This window comes from Perca fluviatilis, chromosome 18, assembly GCF_010015445.1.
Source record: "Perca fluviatilis chromosome 18, GENO_Pfluv_1.0, whole genome shotgun sequence".
Lineage (NCBI taxonomy): Eukaryota > Metazoa > Chordata > Actinopteri > Perciformes > Percidae > Perca > Perca fluviatilis.
The window spans coordinates 28,078,281-28,101,536 of record NC_053129.1 but is presented as its reverse complement, the minus strand read 5'-3'; the positions used below and the strand labels follow the sequence as shown (position 1 = coordinate 28,101,536).

The window sequence follows — 23,256 nt, the reverse complement described above, 5'->3', positions numbered from 1 at the left end:
CATTGGAGTCAAACTAAAATGAATAGTTTGTTTGAAATAGGGATGTCACGATACCAAAAATCTAGTAGTCGGTACCGATACCGATAAAAGTACACGATACTCGATTCCAAAGTCGATACCACGGCGAGTAAAAAAAACAAACAATAATACTTAAACCTTAATTCAATTATTTGTTATGTAGGAACAATTTTCTATTAGAGTTCCCAGAGAGCAAGCATGTTTAGTTACTGCCGTTGTTGTTTTTCACATAGAACCGGTCTGGTTATGGTTAACTTAAAGCTATAGTGCGTAGTTTCTGTTGCCCCCATGAGGAATTCCAAGTAATGACAACAAAACTGTCAGCGCGTCCACATGATACAAGCAATTTGTGATCATTTGTTTATTTTTTGTCACGTCAAAACTATTCAGCATATCGGAAATATAACCAATGAGATGACAAATTAAGAAACAAAAGAAGAACGAGTGGACTACTTTTGAGGTGAAACGTACAGAGTTACGGCGTGCATCATATTGGTCAGACCCTAATATTTCCTCTTCTCTGCCCTCAATCCTACTCCTTCCATCTGTAGCCCTGCTCCCACTCCTCAGAGCAGATTAGTCCAGTCTGAAAGAGATTAAGATAGATATCCAGAAAATTCATTCTCCAAGGTTGGTAAATAACCTTTACTTTAACGTGTGTTTGTTTGTGTGTGTGTGTGTGTGTGTGTGTGTGTGTGTGTGCGTGCGTGCGTATATGTAAGGCGCTTTACTTGGGCACAGCAGGATGATAGCAGAGAATGCCAAAAGGGGAAAGAAATGAGGGTGTTTGTTTTTTTTCTCCTTTCGTCCCTCCAGCAAAGCCAATTTTCGCACTGAGTAAATGGGATTTCCTGAGGATAGCGGATAGAAGATAGAAGCAGTCTGTAGTCTCCGCCCAACACACTACAACACCGTGTGTGTATGGCTCGGCTGCCAGTAGTCAGTAGTGCAGGTTGGTGTGCCGACCTGCTCAGCGAGAGGTCAGAGATGGGATTACACTGTGGGCGGCTTTGTGTCAATGAGCTGGCCCCTGCTTGTGACTGTGTCTGTATCAGAGCCAGGTATTAATAGAAAGTGTAAAGTTTAAATAGCTTAATACAGATGGCTCCATCCGTCTATAATAAATCCATCCAAATGATCAAATCATGCAGTTATGCTAGTGAGAGTGAGGGCCAGGTGGTTCGTACGATCCCACCATATCGGAAAATCAGATGTGTTTACAGTTGTTACATGTTATATTTAATCATAAGGATACATCTGCAGTGTTGTACTCTAAACACAAAGAAATAGTTGTGCAACGAATGAAAAAAAAAAATGAGCGGTGGACAAAGAAGTTTAAACCCTGGCTGCTTTCTCACCTAGGCACAGCTGGCCAATCGCTGCGTACAGTGGGTGTGAGGTTGGATTGTTGTTTTCGCAAAGTTACATCGTGATTTATATACTGTATAGTGCAATAACATCTACAGCTTTTTGACAGTGGCGACTTTACTAGCATTCTGTTAGGTCACAGCTTTCTCACTTTGCTATGAAACCTTGTAGAAAACATTGGGCTCATTTCCTGTAGGTCTTTTTGAATGACATACTCACTCCCACACTCACATTCTTAGACATCTCAGTGTAGGTATCTGCCACCTCCCGGGTTTCAACTGCATTGTTCTTACAAAAGGTAAAAACTGAAGCAAAGGCGGAAACTCTCCCATAGAACTACTAGGTCTTTGAAGTCCTTTTCAGGAACATGGAGGGACTAAAGCCTATACCACCATGCATTAAGCAAAAGGTACAGATACATTCTTGACAGGTCACCCGTCTATGGACATAAATACATTCAAAGCTCTTTTGTGCAGAGTTTTCAATTCGCCTGAGTTGCATGGTTATGGCCTCTGGGAGAAAGCCAAAATGTCCAAAAGGGAATCAACAAGAACATGGGGAGTAACATGCAAAGTTCTTGAATTTTTAATAAACTGAACCAAACATGCTCAGAGTCAACATATTGTTATAGGTAGAGAGACCGATAAAAAAATAAATAAATAAATAAAGCTATCACAAAAGCTGTATTGTTTTTGTAGGGTAACATGAAAACTGTACACCTTCACTTACATTTTTGTGAACAAGAAAATTGTATGACAATCATAAGAAGAATTCACCATTTGGTGGATGCTTTTAAGTCTATCTAAAGTTATCTGCAGTGCCAGGCTTGCATGTATTTTTAGAATGTTTTAGGTCCCAGTGGAAATCAACCTCTAACCCCGTCTGTAAGTGCCTTGCTCTATCCACTGAGATACAAAAATAATACACTAAATAATGAATGAAACGAGCGGTATAAAGTGTCAAGATATTCATCCAGCTTTCTATCCTGCTCTTCCCTTCTGTGCAGTGGCTGCACAATGGAGTGGGATGGAGTAAATAGAGAGCTGTAGGTGTGTGTGTGTGTGTGTGTGTGTGTGTGTGTGTGTGTGTGTGTGTGTGTGTGTGTATTACGCTTGATAGGTGTCTGATTGGACGTCACAGTCCCAGAGGCGGTCTGTCAGGGTTCGCTCTTGGCTGCCTCTTTGTTTGTGCAAGTGTGTTTGTGGGATTCTGCCTGTAGGTGTACATTCAGTTGAAGCCGGGGATTAAGAGGAGTCGCATGTCTAAATCCTACCACGATGTAAGGACAAAAAAAAAATGTAATTTCCCCACAGGGATCAATAAAGTATGTCTTCTTCTTCTGCAATATATATGCTTGTAAGCCTTGCAGAAAAAAGTTCAAATCAAATACTTTAAACTAATGTAGATAAGAAAATATTCCCCTGCAGCTTCCTGTCTCACCAAGTCATTTTTCCTCTCCTCAATGTAAAACCATTTTCTAATGCATCCACTCTTCTTCTTCTTCTTCTTCTTCTTCTTCTTCTTCTTCTTCTTCTTCTTCTTCTTCTTCTTCTTTCTTCTTCTTCTTCTTCTTCTTCTTCTTCTTCTTCTTCTAGCCACCGGCCAAGAGCAGGACCCCTTTCCTCTTTCTTCATGCGTCTTAGATCATTCCCTGACTCATCTCATTTGGTGTTGTCAACACAGCCTCCAGTCGTGGTTTGTGTTTCGGGTACATTTGCATCTGGCTTTTGGTGTTTTTTGGCTCTGTCTAATTATAGTGTGATGCATGGTAATTGAGGACAAATGAGGGCAACAGGAAGACCACATTTCACCATGTCAGACACCATATTCCCTCCTATAATTAAACAAATTCCGACATGTGAGACTGTGCTTGTGGTAAAGTTGCACACAGATTTTTAGGTTGTTTTTTTTTCTTCAGTCTTGCTCACTTATTAAGAACATTATGATGTAGATCCAGAGGGGTGCTTGTTATCGTCCATGTAGTGCCAGAGGTAGACACATACAGAAGGGAAGCAGAGTTAGTATCAGTGGTGGACTGAGGAGGCCAGCTCTCAGGCCTTGTCACATGAAGGTTTTTTACACTTGTGTTTCTTAGCCATGGGCTAACTCAAATCCGAGGCTAGAGAAAGCCCACAGCTAGCTTAACCTCATTTTATTCATTACTCATTATCCACTCTGGGCTAACAGTAAATGTTATGAATCACACTGCACAGAGTGAACAAACTGCTGACCGCACACAACTTCTTTCAGTTTGTTTGGACTTGAAACATTTCAATGGTTCTAGCCTCCACTCACACTAGTGATCCTAAGACTGTGTTTTGGGGGTTAACTATGCCCTGAAGAGAAATGTGAAATGTCATATTCATGTGTGTGTGTTGTTAAAGGGACAGTTCACCGCAAAATCAAAAATGCATATTTTCTTACTGTATTGCTATTTGTCAATCTAGATTTTTTAGGTGTGGGTTGCCCAGTGTTGGAGATATCGACCGTAGAGATGTCTGCCTTTTTTTGTAATATAATGGAACTAGATGGCACTCTGCTAGTGGTGCTCAAAGCGCCAAAAAATAGCTTTAAAAGGGGTGATAGAATGATTATATAGGGTATTTTACACTGTTCCTTAAGGTCTCCTAATAGGGTATGCAACATTGGTTGGGCTGAAAATTGCCCAAATGCTATTTTATTAGGCCCTTAACTACCCTGTGAATATGGCTCTATTTGGAAGAAGAGCTTTTCTTCCAAATATGGTATGCTCATTAATATTCCGAATGAGCTACGTGCTGATTGGTTTGAGCAAACTACATAGAAACACATTGGAGACTCTCATATTTCAGACACTGCAAAGTTATACATTGTTTATCGGGCTATTCCATTACAAAATTCACTTCTGAAACTTTTTTATGCGAGAAATCAACTATGTAAAGCTCAAATATGGGCCGCGTTTTACGAAAATGGATGGCTAATTGCAAATTTTGTCCGACTGTGTGTCGGAGTTCAGCGCCGGTGCTGCCTGTGTTGACCGCGCTCTCACTCACATACACCGGGCATTTAGCTAGCAGGAAGAGGGGAGTTGCTGGCCCTGGAGCTCTGTCAGGGCAGCGGCATTTGGTTGTCATTAGCCCAAGAGACGGTGACTTTGCGCGGGTATGGAGTGCTGTGGGCTGCCAGTCGTGACGGAGCTCCAAGTACCTCACAGCAGGCCGGGGTCTGTGAAGGAAAGCAGGCCGGGCGGCGAGGCAGCTACACAGGCAGCACTGGCACTGAACTCCGACACACAGTCGGACAAAATTTGCAATTAGCCATCCATTTTTGTAAAACTTTTATTTGAGCTTTACATAGTTGATTTCTCGCATAAAAAAGTTTCAGAAGTGAATTTTGTAATGGAATAGCAGAGATCTGCGTGACCTAGCTAGATTCAGAAGACTACCTGATCTCAGGTCAGTTGTGTAGCCTATGTAAATGTTGGGGCGTGACCGTTCTCTTAATACACCCATGGGCTGACAAAGGTTCCGGTTTTTGGGAGGTTGACGTCAACTTCCAGCTTTGTTGAGATTCGCCCGTTTTCAGCGGCAGTTTCAAAATATGAGATTTTCATAGTAAAGGGGTGTCAGTGGGATTTTGAGCTTATATGTATGTCCTATTTACCCACCGAACTGTCGTTATTCAACTATGACAGGGTAAAATCGGTTTTGCATTCTATCACCCCTTTAAAAAAACTCAAGAGCAATGTCTCTTTCCAGACCCTTTTCCATGACCCGATTACTTAAAGGTCCCATGACATGGTGCTCTTTGGATGCTTTTTATACCTTAGTGGTCCCCTAATACTGTATCTGAAGTCTCTTTTATATAGACCATAGTGGTCCCCTAATACTGTATCTGAAGTCTCTTTTATATAGACCTTAGTGGTCCCCTAATACTGTATCTGAAGTCTCTTTTATATAGACCTTAGTGGTCCCATAATACTGTATCTGAAGTCTCTTTTATATAGACCTTAGTGGTCCCCTAATACTGTATCTGAAGTCTCTTTTATATAGACCTTAGTGGTCCCCTAATACTGTATCTGAAGTCTCTTTTATATAGACCTTAGTGGTCCCCCTAATACTGTATCGAAATTCAGTCTTGGTGCAGAATTACAGCCACTAGAGCCAGTCCCACAATGAGCTTTCCTTAGGATGTGCCATTTCTGTGTCTGTAGCTATTGAGGAGGAGGGGGTACGGTGGCCGGGAAGTGCAATGCAACATTACAAAGAATGAAACACTTTTACAAAGCTCTCGAGACAAATTTACATTTTGGAAAACAAATTTACATTTTGGAAAACAAAATAACATTTTAGAAAACAAATTTACATTTTGGAAAACAAAATAACATTTTCGAAAACAAATTTACGTTTTAGAAAACAAATTTACATTTTGGAAAACAAAATAACATTTTTGAAAACAAATTTACGTTTTAGAAAACAAATTTACATTTTGGAAAACAAAATAACATTTTGGAAAACAAAATAACATTTTCGAAAACAAAATTACGTTTTAGAAAACAAATTTACATTTTGGAAAACAAAATAACATTTTAGAAAACAAATTTACATTTTCGAAAACAAATTTACATTTTCGAAACAAATTTACATTTTAGAAAACAAATTAACAAGATGCAAAACACTTTTACCAGTCCCGAAACAAATTTACAAATGACAGATTCTTCACGGAAGGGAATGTACCACATACCGGAAGTGATGAGGTGTTGTTGGTGAGCCCAGTCAATTTGTGTTGTTGTGAGTGAGTATATGGCGTGAATGAAGTTTATGGTGACTTTACGTTGGTGGTCGGTGTTTGGAGTTTTTATATAGTCGCGGACCTGACGGAAACATTGGAAAAACAGGGAACGTATCGACAGCCAGCGGCCGGTCGGAAGCTACAGCAGGGGGCAGCTGAGTCCGTCTGCAGCTGCAGGACCTGGAGCTCACTGCCCATTCCTGGGAGCCAAAACCGACCACGCAGCTGGAGACCCAGGCCGTATTGCTGGGCCCGCTGGAGGGAAGGGAAGCCCGGGAGAATCAGATCCAGGACTAAAACGGGAGCGGACTGTCACAGCCTGCTGAAGTTTAAATCACAGGTTTCCTAAAGGGAGTCTGGCGGGACTCGGACTGTGGACAATGCGAAACACGACTTAAAGTCTCGTTAAATAAATAAATACATGCAGAAATAAATGAATCATTAGTGGGGGAGTGAGCCTGGACATTTCAGTCTGTTTAAACTTCACTTTGAAGCAGAACCTCTTAGTTCAGAAGGGTGAAGTTTCCGTTTGTACTCATATCTGTGAACTGATTATAATAAATATTCTTTGTATTAACACATTAATTAGTCTCTTTGTCTTTTTGTTTAAAAACAAGAACATCGCATGAGATTTTGACGATTTATAGTGATTTTATTTCCGTTAGACCTTTGCCTACATTGACGCTGATGCATTAAGGACGGCCCATAGACGTTATATAAGGCAGTGCCTCCCCTGTTCCAAGATGGCGGCTCTATTGGCCCATTCGATCCATAACTGCCGTAGTCAAGGCGACATGTTTTACAAAACCTCATCACTTCCGGTATGTGGTACATTCCCTTTCCGTGAAGAATCTGTCATTTGTAAATTTGTTTCGGGACTGGTAAAAGTGTTTTGCATCTTGTTAATTTGTTTTCGAAAATGTAAATTTGTTTTCTAAAATGTTATTTTGTTTTCCAAAATGTAAATTTGTTTTCTAAAATGTAAATTTGTTTTCCAAAATGTAAATTTGTTTTCTAAAATGTAAATTTGTTTTCTAAAATGTTATTTTGTTTTCCAAAATGTAAATTTGTTTTCTAAAATGTTATTTTGTTTTCCAAAATGTAAATTTGTTTTCCAAAATGTTATTTTGTTTTCCAAAATGTAAATTTGTTTTCCAAAATGTTATTTTGTTTTCCAAAATGTAAATTTGTTTTCCAAAATGTAAAAGTGTTTCATTCTTTGTAATGTTGCATTGCACTTCCCGGCCACCGTAGGGGGGGGCTGGACTTTGTGGAATTTGGGGTGAGCTATCCCTTTAAGTTGGATGTTGGCTGTTCCTTACTTTCATGAATTTTTCACAAAGCTGCCACCAGTACTTATGAGAAAAGTAGGTAAAAGAGCCACATAATGTGATCTTTTTTTTTTTAAGAGAGCAGCTGTTCAAGTTACCACCCTTCCACCACCCTCATGGTGCAGCAACACATCAAAACATTGTGTACATCTAGACTCCCTGCTGTTTCTGAACTTCAGAGCAAAAAAACGGTTTACCTGTCTGTAAACCTGTCAGTCCCAATCTGCCTCCAGGGCTCTCTTCATTGATCTTTGCTCACCTCTTGTTCTGTTTAATGCTGCCATTATGTCACATTACATGGACCATAGATGCAAGCTATTGACTGGGAGATATAAATTATCTTATATTATAAACATCCCACACATAATTACTGTTAGAGCATGATAACAATTTGTAGACTCGGTATCGTGTAAGTATGCACCTATCACCAATGTAAATTCCACATAAGTGTCCTTATTGTGCCAATAAAACCTTTTCCGATTCGGATTCTGACCACTTGTCATCAGGAACTGCAGAAGTGTCCAAATGCAGGCAGCAAAATGGGAGATAACTGTTCTGTGTTGAGAACATGTTTCAAGACCATGCTTATCCTGAATGAATAAATACTTTGGAACTACAGAGAAATATGGGAAACAAACAAAAGTGATTATGGCAAAACATTAGAGATCCTGTTAAGGATAAATACAGATGTTGATATGCCTGGTTGGTGCCTCAGCAATTAAGGTAGAAACAATTTCCTAAACAAAGTCGAATCACATAAGTCTGCATGACAGCAGCATTGGTATCCTTTATTGACCCTGAACTCATTGGTGAGACTGAATCCTAATTAGTTCTGAAAGCTCCAAGGACCCCTATCACAGTCCACTCAGTTCAATTTGAACCATTGTAAGTAATCAGTAATTGTATAGTTTTATCATGAAGGCCGAGTATTAAAGAGAAAGATGAATGCTTGCCTGATTGCGGATCAGAGCATGCCGAGGCTTGTGAATATGACTTGAGAAAAGCAATCTTAATGGAGACTCAATTAGCAGAAGGAATTGGCAAAGTCCTGCTGCGCTGTCATGAAAATGAATCAAAGCCTGGCAGCAGGAACCTGAAGTTCAGCTAATTCCTGTTGTTCATGCAACAGAAATCCATGGAACAACCAAAAGTGTGCCAAACCAAATCAGTCACACAAGCAAGCAAATGGAGAAAAAATAAATAAAAATTGAGTGGCATCGCTCGCCAATCGCCATTCATTATCTGGCTTAACAGCGGACCAGCAGTAACAAAGTCTCCGTTTCCTGTATACTTTATGATTTATAAACTCCTACATTTTGTCTCATTTCATTAGTAAGAAAGGTCTGAATTAGCCCGATCAAGTGGATATCTTCATCCTGACAGTGGTAGTTTGTTGCTGGTATTATGTCAAGTCAAGTCAAGCCCAAGCTCTTTGCCTAGTCCAGTCATTACAACAAATCTACTATGCAGACAACCAGGACGTATCCCTCCACAGAGGCTCAGCAAGAAAGCACTGTCTGGGGAGGGAATTTTGTACTAAAAGTACCATCATTTTGCCGACTCGATATGGCTAGCTCAAAGACAGCTGAAGCATTCTTGTACGGAACAAGGACTGTGGGTATTGTCCCTAATTTTTTTTACAGTGTGTAATAGGGCTGGGCGATATGGAGAAAATCAGATATCACGATATTCTTGACCAAATACCTCGATATCGATATTGCGGTGATATTCTAGGGTTGACAATCGGTGCTCTAACAAAATATCTTCACACTTAGATTTTAGATAAATAATCATCAGTAATGTGGTCATAATGTCTAAGTGGGGAAAAGGCAAATAATAGAACAGCTACAGTCAGTCTGGTAAGTTCAGAAAATGACATCACTTTACTGTAATGCAGCCTTTAAAACCAGGAAAAGACTACACTTCTGTCATCACGATATTATATCCAAAATCTAAGACAATATCTAGTCTTGTATCACGATAGCGATATAATATCGATATATTGCCCAGCCCTCGTGTTTAATAGTTGTTTCTACGAAAGGTATCTCAGTTGGGAGAGGAGGGATGATTACAGCAACCAGTAACTCTTTCAATGTACAATATCTATAGACTTTTAATTCAAATAGACTCGAATAACTAAACATAGGCTACTAACACTTCAGCATGAAACTTGATTTGCAGGTTGTCTGACTCCAGCTATAAGAGATACACTTTCCAAGGATCTCTCAATTATTTAATCTCTTTCTTCCCATGTGCTGAACTATCGATTACATGTCTGCCTTGACTTACTGAAAGAACAGCCCTTGTTAGATAAACTCCAGAGTCTTGCTCTACGGGGACTCAACCGGTGTAACAGCCAGATGCTGTGTTACACGTAGCCAAAAACTCATAGGAATACTGTTCCTATGAGTATATTGATTATATATTATATATGATATATGAGTATTGCTATACTGCTATGGCTGACAGAAGCAGGATCAGGGATATAAAGTGATGACACCCTCAGCGTTAAAGTTGGATTTTTACCCAAAAAAACCTACTCTCTGTGGCTACGGGAGGTCCATAAGGCACCTGAGAATCAAGCCTCTGCTTTGGTTTTGCAGTGACAGGATTTTCACTTTAATCGGAGTTGTTCTAAGGGACGTGGGAGGCAGCTGGGACACTCATCCCCACCATCAACAGATTACTCTGTCAGACACAACTAAAAAGGAGATTGGGATTAGTTTTCATCAAAATTAAGCATCATCATTGCTGTTTATTGCAATCGTTCCAGAATACAGGTTTGGATGGAGGATGGAACCCCCCTTATCATGGATGACGGCATTTTTATATTTTTTTTTAAATGCAGATCTTCACAGCAAGGCTTTGTTGATTATTGCACATTTTCATTTGAATTTTAAGCATTACAATCACTTCATGATGGAACTGCTTGAGGGTTTTTACTGTGTCTAGTGATTACACTTTTTTATGGCTTCAAGTCTTGATTTCTTTTCACCTTACATCCTTATTTATTCACGTGTTCCTTCCCTTTTGTTCCCTCTGCACTCCTTAATTGTTTCCATTTCTCTTCCTCCCTAATTTATGTTTTACATTCTTGCTGTATCCTTAATCCACACCACGCACTTATTCTAAAAAGGTTATGAGTTATAGTTGATCACACGGGAAAGTGTTATATATAATATACTCAAAACGGGCAGTGTGAATGCTAAAAACGCTTGATTTTTGAGCCCCTCATTATGAAATGCACAAAGGGAATATAGGGGTTGCTCACACCTGGAAACATTTAACTTGGGGATGGTGGTGAAACTGCTCCAAGTACACCACCGAAAAATAGAAAAACTACCGTTACATTTTTGGTTAAGTCTAATTGGAAGTGGCTGTCTGAAGTTGTAGTTTGCTTGACGTCCGACAGTGCCGGTATTCAATATTTTATGTTGCTCATTAAATGTTGATTTCTTGTATACTAACTGTTAGACATCATACTATAAAGATTAGTACATAGTACTATTGTAAATAGTTAGTATGTAGTGCATCTGCCTCCTCATTTTCTTTCTTCTAATGTATCAAATTTCTTACCTTCCTTCTTTTTTTCCTCCATCAATCATTACTTTCTTCCTTACTTCTTTCAGGTTTCTCCCCTTCTTTTCCCCTACAATATCTTCCTTCTACTTCTTCTTTTCGGGCTATCTGTCGTTCTTTCTTGCCGCTGTCTGTCCTTTCTCTGTCCTTCCCTCCTTGAGGCACTCCGCTTTGATTAGGAGGAGGACTGGAAGCTTTTTTATTTTGTTCTCATCGCTCCAGACATTGTTAGCTTTCTACCTTCCTACGGTACGGTCCATGCCTTCTTCCCTTTCTTCAGCGGACAAAGTTACATGCTGTGGACATGAAAAAGCCAGGCAGGAAGGTGCATTTTACTGACCAACTTCTCATCAAAAAGCTCGGGTATGTCTGAGCCAGAGCCAGACTAGGACCGACCAGGAGAGTAATGTCCCTACCTGCTCCTTCTGTCTGTCTCAAACACCTCTTTGTCTCCTAATCCATCATCCTTCTTGTACAAACACATTTTTCCCCCAATCTTTCTGTTCAGCTGACAGTCTCTCTCTCTGCTCTGCGGTATCTTTGGGTTTGAGGTTAACATCTTCTCAGCAGGTCAGGTACAGTCTCATCTAATAGATACTCCAACAAATGGAGAGTTGCATAATGCCTGACCCGTGTTCAATTATAAAATCCATTTTATTACAAAAATATCAGTCCTCAAAATGTACCTGCAGTACAGCACCACTTTATGTGCGAGAGCTTTTATCGGAAGTGTGTTTCCTAACGCACTGGTTTTACAGGTCGAGGTTTAGCATGTGGAAGGGGAAAACTGAACTGAGCTGAAAAAGCTAAAATGGATTTTGCTGCTTTGACATTGAAATTTTGGTTCACGTAAAAAGGACTAGTTTCACATCACAAAATAACATAAATGAGCAATAACAAAATACATAATAACCATAGAAAACTATAGTTCTTTACCATTAATGACAGCATTAGGGGCTACGCTAAAGTTTCCATGTATCACAGAGGTTATCATTGACAGGATGTCCCACTCTCCACAGAGCTGAAATGATTTGTCGATTAAAAGATTAGTAAATCAACACAAAATGAATCAACTATTTTGATAATGGCTAATTTTTTTTCAAACAACAATATACCCACTTCCACCTTTTTCTTTGACTTTGTGATTGTCAACTGAATATAATTGGATTTTGGACTGTTGGTTGGTCACAACAAGCAGTTTGAAGTCACTGGGCCCAGCAGGCATCGATGGTGTTTGTTCTTTTATCCCCCCCCCCCCTTCAGCGCCACTCAGTCAGCAGTCTTTAAGCCCGACAACTTCAGTCATTCAGTGGCACACCACCAGCATCACTCAGTCCTCTTGTCTATCAAAAGCCTTCAGTCCTCCAAGGCGGCCCACCCATCAGCCATCCATTTACCTCCTCCATCTTCAGGGTACCCTGACCTGCAGCTGAAGGAGAGGGACCTCTCAGGGGCTCCGATGATACACAGGAGGAAGTTTTGAACTGATTGACTCTCATGAAACCGAAATGGGGCTGAGAGTGACTGCTGAGAAATGATGATGAGTCACAGTTGGCCTCCAGTGTTTCACACTTGTCAAACAGTTCAGATGATCTGCAGGCAGCTTTTGTCATGATTGTGGATGCAATCCTGTTGTCTTTTTTTCATCAAACTGAAATACAAGCTTTTGTTTTTTTGGCTTTGAGCTAAGCTACGGTTTGTCGCTTTTAAAGCTTTAGTGCGTAACTTTTTGATTTTAATAATCGTCCGTTACATTCAAGCCATTGCCAAATTAAGTTGCTACAAAGCTAATTAAGAGTCTCAGCTCCACACAACTCTCTCTGGATTTCTCAGTACGGTTATGTTCAGAAGATTGTGGCGTCAGGCGACTTTCCGGTGTAGAAACTCGAGGGAAGATAATGACCTCTTCTGAAGAGTCCATCATGTTTTTGTTTTTTTAATCCTCAGTGTCCTCCTTGGCTACTAGCAACTGCGTGGAAGAGGGGTGGGGGTGGGGGTGCGTGCGCGATCACGTAGGCTTGCATCATGTGGACGTGCCGACAGTTTGTTGTCATTGCTTGGAATTCCTCATGGGGGCGAAACAAACACACTATAGCTTTGATTGTTGAATTGTTTTGTGGCATTGTATTGTATTGTTCTGTAAATTGTTCACGGTTCACTCTTTTTGTCGCTCGTTTTTAGGCAGGTGATTGGCTTGTTGAGCAAACAAATCTCGACTGGAACGTCATCACATGGCTGACAGCAAAGCAACCAGAGCCAATAATCCTTCATACCGATCTCTCGGATTAGTCAATCAATACATTTTCTAAGCAAAAATGATAATTAGTCTTTGGTTCCAGCTTCTAAATTATGAAGATTTGCTGCTTTTCTTACTCTTTATTTCTCTTTATGTGATGGTAAACTTGAGTTCTTTGGGTTTCATATTTTTTGTTGGACAAGGTAAGGTAATACCTTATTTTGATGTGAAATATTGTCATTTCCCACGGCTTTCTGACATTTTATCGATCAAAATAATTAATAAATCCTGAAAATAATCAGCAGAATAATCGATTAATGTAAAAACATTTTAGTTATATCCTTACAGCTATTTAAGGCCCACATAAAAAGCTTATACTGTTTAGGTTTGAAATTCCTTTGGAGAGACTATCTGTATGATTTGTGCCATATTGTCTCTGTCTTTAGAATTAGCTGAGTAGATTACAGTATATACTTTGATTTAATATTTAGGCTGTTCGATGTCGACAACAGAGGTGTCAAGACATGAAATACTGTTAAACTACCTTGAACTTGTTAAGTAACGATTCCCATTCCATTTTACAACTTGGCTTTGGTAAGTGTTCTTTAAGTAACAATTATTGTTCATTTTTGGCGTTTTTATTGCCAATGTTACGCCATAGCTCTAACATCTAGCACTTGACAAATAAGAAATAATGTTCCTCTAGATTTTCTGCTTGTGTGTTGAAGCGCTTAAATGCTCACTCAGGTTCGAAATGGGTTGTGCTACCAGAGAACTCACAGTCCGATTACTTCCTGCACTATCTCTCCCTGCTAATAAAGAAGCACTTAGCCTCACATATCTGGTTCACTCGCGGCTACAAAGATGCTGTAGATTAGGATAGCGTGTGTACCTGTGAATGTGTATTAAAGTAGAGATTAAAGCTGAAGTGTCAACAGCAGTGGAGATAAAAGTGACTCCGAGCGAAATCCCTCGTGACATCAGTCTAGAAACAGAAATAAAACTCTGAAGATCATGCAGCTTTCCAAAAAAAAAAAGAAAGAAAAAAAGTACTTTGCAGGTACCAGGAGTTCTTTGGTGGGGTCTTATCATACATTAGGAGACTGAGTCGTGTGATTAAAAGACGATAGAAAGGAAAAGTAAGTTTAACACAAAATCCCTGCATTGGCAGTGTTGAAGACAATCTAAATGTAACACCCTGCTGATGTAATTTTCACAGCCTCTTGTCACGGAGCAGATTCACATACACACATACACACAGCAGGACTGGCGCTAGGAGTAAAACGAGAAGCCCCGTGGAATCCCTCTCCTCTCTCATTTTTCTGAATAAAGCAAGTCTGGAGCAATAATTTGACACTTACTAAGAACACAGTCTTCCCCCAAGGCCCTGCTCGAGTACCAATCCAAAAAATTTCCTCCCTTTTTTTTCCCCTTTCCTCTTCCCCTCCCCCCTCCCTCTTTCCCCCCCCCCCCCCCCCCCCCCCCCCCCCCCCCCCCCCCCCCCCCCCCTTTTTTAGGCCGTCCCCGGCGTGTGAGGAGTCCTCCCCTCGGGGTGTGGCGTTTGCTCTCCCCGTTAATCGCCCTATAGACCATTTCGTGCTGGCCACCACAAAAAAAAACCCGACAAAAACGTCCCTGTGAACACTTATCAATAGATTAAAAATAACGTGACCATTTCACGTACTTCCGTGGGACCGTGTTGTCTATTTAGTTTTACACATAGATTAAACGCAGCGATATCCCTAACCTACGTACAGCCACCACAGAGGAACAGTACACACAGTGTGGTTAACCCTGATTGGTATCGAACCAAAAGAGAGATAGACCCATGCTCGAAAAGAGAACGTACCTTGGCGCTCGCTAATGGGATACATTTATCTGTAGGAGCTATTAAAAAGGGATATTACTAAAGATTCTGAGTATATAAAAGCACTCATTTAATCACTCAATCTCCACCATCCGTCATCTGCTCTGCGCCATCTGTTTTATCGATCAGCCAACAGGCGGCGAGATGCCTCCTCAAAGTCTCGTTCACTGCAGAGGTGGCATGAGAAAACACTAGGGGAAGCTTCCGGATGTTTCTTACCTCTTTGCCAGACAGGTAGTAGGCGGACAGCAGACCTCCAACGAACCGGATGTTCACCTCAAACACAGACACTTCTGCATTCTGCACCAGGGACAAAGGAAAGAAATATGAGATAATGAACGCTTATAAGAACTACTCATGAATACACATTTCTCCTCCTACAAACTGTGAATCAGGTAAAGACAGAGTCAATTCAGATACGTTGCTGTTTTCACTTCAGGGAGGATTAGACTTTCCAAAGTTCAGGCAGATATTTTTTTGTATTGAAGCAGCCGATAACTAATACTGAAAACAGTGATGTCTTTGCTGGTTTAAGACGGGAGTGATGCTGTATTCTCACTTTGTATTCCTAGCCACAGGTTGGTCGGTCCATCACTTTGGTCCTGACTGAAATATGTAAATTATTTGACGGCATGCCGTTCAACTTGGGTGCAAACATTCACGATTCCCAAAGGATGAATTGTAACCACAGTGGTGACCCATCGACTTTTCATCCAGCAACATCGTCAGGTCAGAATTTGAATCTGTCCGATACCATTTCATGACCAAATACTGGCAAAAGTAATGACATTCCCAACAGCCTCGGCTGTACTTTGTGTTTAGATGTCAGCATGCTACACTAGTTAGTTACACTAAGATGGTGAACACGGTAACATTGTAGTTGCTAAAAATCAGCATATTAGCATTAGTCATTGTAAGCATGTCAGCACGATGTTGTTAGTATTTAGCTCTAAATACAGCCTCACAGAGCTCCTAGCATTACTGTAGATGTTTTAAGATATGTGTGTGTGTGTGTCAAATCTTTAGTTATTCTGTCCTTTGCTACGTCAACAGATTTTTAAAGGTTTATCAACAGCAAAAATCTGCTGATGAAATGTAAGGCCCCTTGTTGGTTGTTTGCACTCTTATTCCAATCGGATACAGAGCAGTGAAGGGCTTAACGTCCTCAAAGTTAAGAAAGAAATCCTTGGAAACACTGCCGTAAATGGCAGTGATAAAGTCTACTGCATCTAAAAAAATACAATGGCTCTATTTCTAGACAGTTTTTGGCAGAGGGAATGGGGCAAATAATAACAAAAAAAAAGTAAGTTTGAAAAGCCATTTGTCTCAGCAGCGGAACAATGAAGCTTCCATCTCTCCCGCTCCCTTTCTCTCTTCACGTCTTTATGAACGGATTCCGGAGTCAAATGAAGTTTTCGTGCTCGACTGACAGCTCTCATAAGTCACTGCTGTCGACCAGAGATAGGACAATAGACTCCGTCCTGTGCAAAAACAAATTATATGCCAGGCAAAATGTGTCCTGTCATTCTCCTCCAAAGCCTGAATGACTGATTGAGTAGTTAGATTGTGTTGCTTATTCTTTCTAATTAAAATTAAGCTGAAATGCTTCCTACTACCCGCGGTCTGTTTGCAGTTCAGTTTGCTAGAAGAGTGAAACAGAAATATTTCAGCTTCATTTTACCGGGGCAATTGGGCAAACAGCAGTTCACCTGCAGTATCTGTGTGACTTAAGTCACCATCACTGCTTTAAACTGTTGGACAATGACCCTCTGAGTCAGCAGTTGCGTGACGTTATCTCATTCCTGCGAGAGGACCTGATGAAGTTGGCAGGCGAGGAGTAAAGTCTCCTGATGTTGCAACATTAAATCCATTACAGAGCGAACAGGAAACTGACTAAGCACGGCCTTTTTCCCTAGCAGAGAACTAATTAACGGCTACAGCAAGATGAATCGATGAGATAATGGCCCGAGTAGACCTCTATAGATGAAAGTGTATCTTATTATTATTTAATTTTTTTTGTGATTGGCTAGTTGTTATACGTCACTGGACAGCCTATAATTTCTGGTCTTTGAGCTTAAAATGACAAAAATCTACACCAATAGTTTTCTCCATACAGGAAATGTTGCGTTTCCTTTTCCCCGTCACACTCTCTATAGGTTAAGATCGTAAGTCGGGTTTTAGAGCTTTTGAGTTCTGACACAGGGAGCCTCAGGAGGGCCATAAACCCTGTACTGTGGCTCTTTCCCTTTAAACAGATTTAAAAGTGTTGCTTAGCTGCTTGTATAGAAATAAATGGCAGTGTGACCTGTGTGGCTCCTGCAGTGGGACTCGGAGTAAGCTACAGTCCTATTTTGTCAGAAGGGTAAACACTGTTCCAGCTATTGGACATATAAGAGCAGAGAGTAATGCTGAAGTCATGCTAAATACAGTTTTTGGGGTGTGCAGCTGAACTGATACGCATCAGAAAACCCAGAGATGCTCTGACAGGCTTTAGTCAGCAAAAGGAAAGTAACTCTGGCGACAGCAGTTATATTATTTGTATAACTATTCATACGGTTTAACATTCTGTTTGATATTGTTTTAACATTTCACTGATTTTTTAAATATATTTGATTCTTTTTCTATTCATCTTGGTGTGCATTGGTCTCTAAACCCATTTTTATTTATTTTTCTTATTCATTTTTCTTGTCTGATGTTTTTCAATCACTGTTCAGCACTTTGAATTGCATTTTGTTATGATATATAAATAAAGATTGATCGATTGGTTGATTAATGCAACTTCTAAATGTCCCCAACTCCTCCTAGTTACTGAAGCCATGTGCAATTCAAGTCAGCTTTAAAATCGTATTGTTACAAATTCATCAATACCATTTTTGTATCGGATACACACCCTTACTAGTAACCGACTGGTATTCTTTGATCACCAAAACTTACAGATGCCATGCCCAAGTTCTAATTGCTGCTGCAGAACAAGAAAGACGGTTTAAAAAAAAAAAATCATATTGCATATTGAATACCACCGGCTGAATTTCCCTCAAGCTTTCCCTGAGCTCACAAGTGCTGGATGAATAGAATTAAATTCACTAAAATTTAGCAAAACATAATATCTGTGTACCTTAATGGTTGCACAATTTACTCCTTGGCCAGCAGCTCTTTCTTTGCTCTCCTGAGATCATCTTTCATTCCTGTGTGAACCAATCTGTATGAGGTGCGCAGGTTTGTTGTTGCATTAACATCGCACAAACCATTAGTCGTCTAAACCCCACAGTGCCTGAGAAAAAACATGCTTACACAGCAGTTGCGAGGAGCACAAAAATATGGCAGAACTGTTTTTTTTTTTTTATTTACCCTTTATATATTCAGGGAAGGTTTACTGAGAGGAAGCCTCTGTTCTGCAGGAACACTCTGATCACATTCACACAGTTCATATACCTGGAAGCTGCCCAGTACAACCACAGTCTGATCTGCTGGCCACTGAGGGGCCTCTTAAGGGCCACTTAAGGGCCTTGCTCAAGGGCACCTCAGTGGTGGTAATGAGGGAGGATCAAGCGCTGTTCTTTCCACTTTCCCCCACTCAGATTTCAACCTGTCGGTCTGGGGGATTGAACCGTCACAAGCTCGCTTCTCTAACCTTTAGGCCACCATTGCCCACCAACACTCTCTTTCACCGGCCACTGCTGTCATTTTACTGTGTGTGTGTGTGTGTGTGTGTGTGTGTGTGTGTGTGTGTGTGTGTGTGTGTGTGTGTGTGTTTTTTTGTGTCTGCTGACAATACGAAGCCATCAGAACCAACAGTACTTTTGCTAAGGGACAGTTGTACTGACGCAGGACATGTTGCATAAAGACATGGAGTAGATCTGTATTCCCTCCTTTCTCCATGTCTTCTGGCAAAGTGTCCAGAGACAAACACTGCTGGCAAAATTAATTGCCCTTCGGGGACAAATAAAGGTCTTGAACTTGAACTACTATCATCGCTTCTGTATTCTTAAGTCTCAAACAATCTCCCTTGTTTGTTAAACAAACCGTTCTATCCGTCTCTTCTTATCCCTCTTTTCTGTGTCTCCAAATGTTTAAAATCTCCTCTGAGAACGTAGATTTCAAAACTTACTTACTTTCCTGGATCATTTCACTCGAGTCGCGAAAGTTTATTGTTGTTCGTAAGACATAATGTCAGTCCCCGTTTTGTCATTCCATGTCATTTATCCCGCTGTCAGAAGTGATCAAATGTGTGTATTCTTTCAGACACACTTCCAAAGTAAGTGAGGAGAAATGTCTAAATCTATATTTTTCTTTATTGAGTCTTTTAGTAACTTCAGCAAAACCTAAATAGATGTAAATCACCCCCTCCCTAGGTGGTTTTCACAATACCTGCCTTGCCATTAAAAAGCACTTATTCTAAAGCATGTGCAGAAAGTGTGGAGCATCAAAGGCAGCTATGCGTCTCGGCATTATGCTGCTGCAGCAAATGAACAGCGCAGATGAGAGTCAATGGGCCTCCTGCCGTTTGAGTGACGGAACCACTGCTGGCAAATACAGTAAATAAGGCAGGATTATGCACAGGGGATTGCTGTGGCAATGCAAATGCAGGTGTGGAACACCTTCACCATGTGAATGAGCTGAAACATTCACAGTCTTGCAAGGAGGACTAAAGCTGATCTGAAGGCGTATTTGACTACTGTACTTGATGTTTATATTATTTTCAGAAGGGATATATGCTGTGGTCTTAGAATCAGACCTAAGATACTTTAACTCATACATGTAAAACAAATGTGCAGTCACGACTCAACTAAAGGAAAAACAAAGACGTTGCTTTTCTGTTTCTCCTTAATGAGGAGCTCTTAACGGGGATACTATAATAAGGATGCTTGTATAAAGACAGACATCAAGGGGAAAGGGTAAAGTGTGTGTGTGTGTGTGTGTGTTTTACTCACATACAGACATATATGTCCTACATGTTCCTGTGTCATTAAGCTCATCAGTCCTTCAGAGTTTAGCGCTGTTAAAAAAACAGAGTGCTACTATACCTGCGACGCCTTTTATTAATTCTGTTGTCCATTACTTGGAGGAGATTGTCCGTGTGAGATTTTCTCTGAAGTTTTAACTTTTGAACGTGATATTCTGTTCATAAAATTATCAATGCTGCTATTAATTATAAGCCCTCCCATGACTGGTAATAAAAGCTAAAAAGATTTTGTCAGCAGCATTTAAATCTTTCAATGAATTAGTTGAGGTGTGTGTGTGTGTGTGTGTGTGTGTGTGTGTGTGTGTGTGTGTGTGTGTGTGTGTGTGTGTGTGTGTGTGTGTGTGTGTGTGTGTGTGTGTGTGTGTGTGTGTGCATGCAGGCTAAGCAACTCATAGTAGAAAGTTCATTGCATACTATTAAAAAAGAAAATTATGAATAATGGGAGCAAAGTAATATCAAACACAGGAAGAATTAAATTCTTACTTATCCATCCAGCAGCATTTAAAAGGGTGAATACCGTTTTTTTCAACCTGGACCCTATGTTCCTATGTTTTGGTGTCTTAAGGGACTGATGGGAACAACAATCTTTGACATCGGTCCAGTATGAAGTGAGATCGCTGCAGTCGGCAGCGGCGAAACAAGCTACAGTGTAAGTTAATAAGGAAATTGTCCAGCTTTTATTAACCTTCACAAAAGTGCTCGTTTTGCCGCTGACAGGCTCAGATTAATATTCTAAGTGCCTGACAACGTTATGAATAGGATTTCAGTTCAGGTCCTGGTTGTAAAAAATGCTAGTTACCCTTTAATTATGTTTTGTGTGTGTGTGTGTGTGTGTGTGTGTGTGTGTGTGTGTGTGTGTGTGTGTGCTCTCACACTAAAGAATTAATCCTTGTGTATGGATCCACCAGACAACCCTCTGGGTTTTATTGATAAGGTGAGCAATCTGATTCAACACACAAATGTCCTGTCTGTCACACACACACAACAACACCACACAACAACACACACACACACACACACACACACACACACACACACACACACACACACACACTTCTGTGAGTCCTGTGGTCATGTGCAATGTCTCACTCATCAACATCAATATTTGTGTGTGTGTGTGTGTGTGTGTGTGTGTGTGTGTGTGTGTGTGTGTGTTTTGTTGTGTGTGTGTGTGTGTGTGTGTGTGTGTGTGTGTGTGTGTGTGTGTGGAGTCAAAGTGACAGAAACCTGTTTTAATTAAAACATCTCTGAAAGCTTTGGTAACACATTACTGCAGGTGCGTTGTGATCTATTATACCAGCAGAGCCCATTGGAAGCCTGGGGAATTGTTTCGTACAATGCAATCATCAGAAAATTACATTCACTTTGATATCATGTCATTAAGGATACATTTACCGCATCAAATATTAACACACCCAGCAATATCGAGCTTATTATGTTTTTATTATATTAGGTCTTGATTATACTAATGTGTTTACAATGCCTTATGAGCACAAGTTGAATTGGCTGATAGAGGTTTGGTCTCTGGACCAAATGCATGTTGAATAGACTTCTTTAGCTTTTTGAATTTTCTTTTATAGTATACGTTTTCACATGCTGCTTCCAGTGAGGGTTTGTGTAACACACACACAGACACACACACACACACACACCAGTCTTCAAGAGTCTTCTGTACCACAGTTCACTGACGCTGACCTACATGTGGTAAAACTGAGGCAGACATTTCCCTGCTCATCTTGTCACGTCTCTGTATAAAGTTTATTTTAAGACTATATCATACATCAGGTCATGCACATAATGACTACAAAGTGTTCAACTAAATCACAGTCATTTAAAAAAAACTAAAAATAAAAAAAAACTGACATGACTTTCAGGCTTTGTCACAAAGCACTAAACGCAATCACATATTTTTCTTTATTTTATAAGCTTAAAATAAAATGTTTACAGGCCTTGGGAGTCTTGTGTTTAAGCATACGTCCTTGGCAAGGAGCTTTTTAAAAAAAAAGTCCATGAGTTTTTTGGGTGTTTTAATGAGAAAACTATGCTTCTATTGTTCTGGCTGACTGCAGGATGCAACACTCATTCATCTACTTTGACACAGCTTGGTCTCACACTCACACACACACACACACACACACACACACACACAAATATGGATACTTTAGAAAGAGAGATTTGTGTCTTTCACTTTAACATGCTCCAGTAAACATGACCTCCTTTTGTAATACTTGCATCATTTAAATCCCACCCTGCTTTTCTCTGATCCAACAGTTTTCTGGCAAGTGATTTTTTATTTATTTTTTTTCCCTTCTCCTCAACTACATGTAAATTAGAGGCAGATTATGTTTGCACTTCTGTGCATCTGTCAGAAACAAATCTTAAAATGTTACTGGCGAATTTGGCTGAAACTCAGCAGACAGGTGGTGATCTAGATTCAGGATTGTACGCCAAACTACTGGCACTATATGTTGCATTCAAGTTCCAGCGGGAAAGCATGAGATTCGGGATGTTTACCAGCAAACGGCGTCAAGTTCACCTCGAAAACAGAACACTAAGTTGATGTTGCACTCTATCAAAAGACCTGTTTTTTTTTTTTTTTTTTTTTTTTAAACGTGAATTTCTGCTGTAGCTGCTAAAATATGTGTTTTATTTCACCTGCAGTTATTTGGATGTCAGGCGCAGTGTTCTCATCTGTCGTTGCTCACATTTCTTTAATTACATTGTGACTGAGTCTTGGCTTATGGCAGAGGGTCAAGGCTTTTGCAGAATCAATTTAGTCGATTTCTCACACACACACACACACACACACACACACACACACACACACACACACACACACACACACACACACACACACACACACACACACACACACACACACACACACACACACACACACACACACTTACCACATTAAAGTCGAGGTTCTTTTCTACCCAATCGGTAGCAGCATCAAACTCTTCAAACATTTCCATGATGTAGAGGGTATCCAGAGCATCCACTATTGTCGCTCCCTTTATACTGCCTGCAAGAGAGAAAGATAGAAGGATTAGAAATAGATTGCAGTATTTCTCAATAAACTTTCTTGAAGGTTGTTGTGTCTTGAAAGGAGTGTTTTACATTT

The 23,256-nt window shown here is 40.2% G+C and overlaps 1 protein-coding gene across 1 annotated transcript in view; it reads right to left on the bottom strand.

Annotated features, from left to right (window-relative positions):
- The window catches only part of man1a1 (mannosidase, alpha, class 1A, member 1), a 161,224-nt gene that overhangs the window by 61,084 nt on the left and 76,884 nt on the right, over nucleotides 1–23,256 (bottom strand). Inside the window, exons 3-4 of the mRNA XM_039781595.1 lie at nucleotides 23,042–23,157; nucleotides 15,389–15,469 (exon numbers count right to left, since the gene is read on the bottom strand). Coding sequence (XP_039637529.1) covers nucleotides 15,389–15,469; nucleotides 23,042–23,157 — 197 coding nt within the window. The remainder of the gene's footprint in view (nucleotides 1–15,388; nucleotides 15,470–23,041; nucleotides 23,158–23,256) is intronic.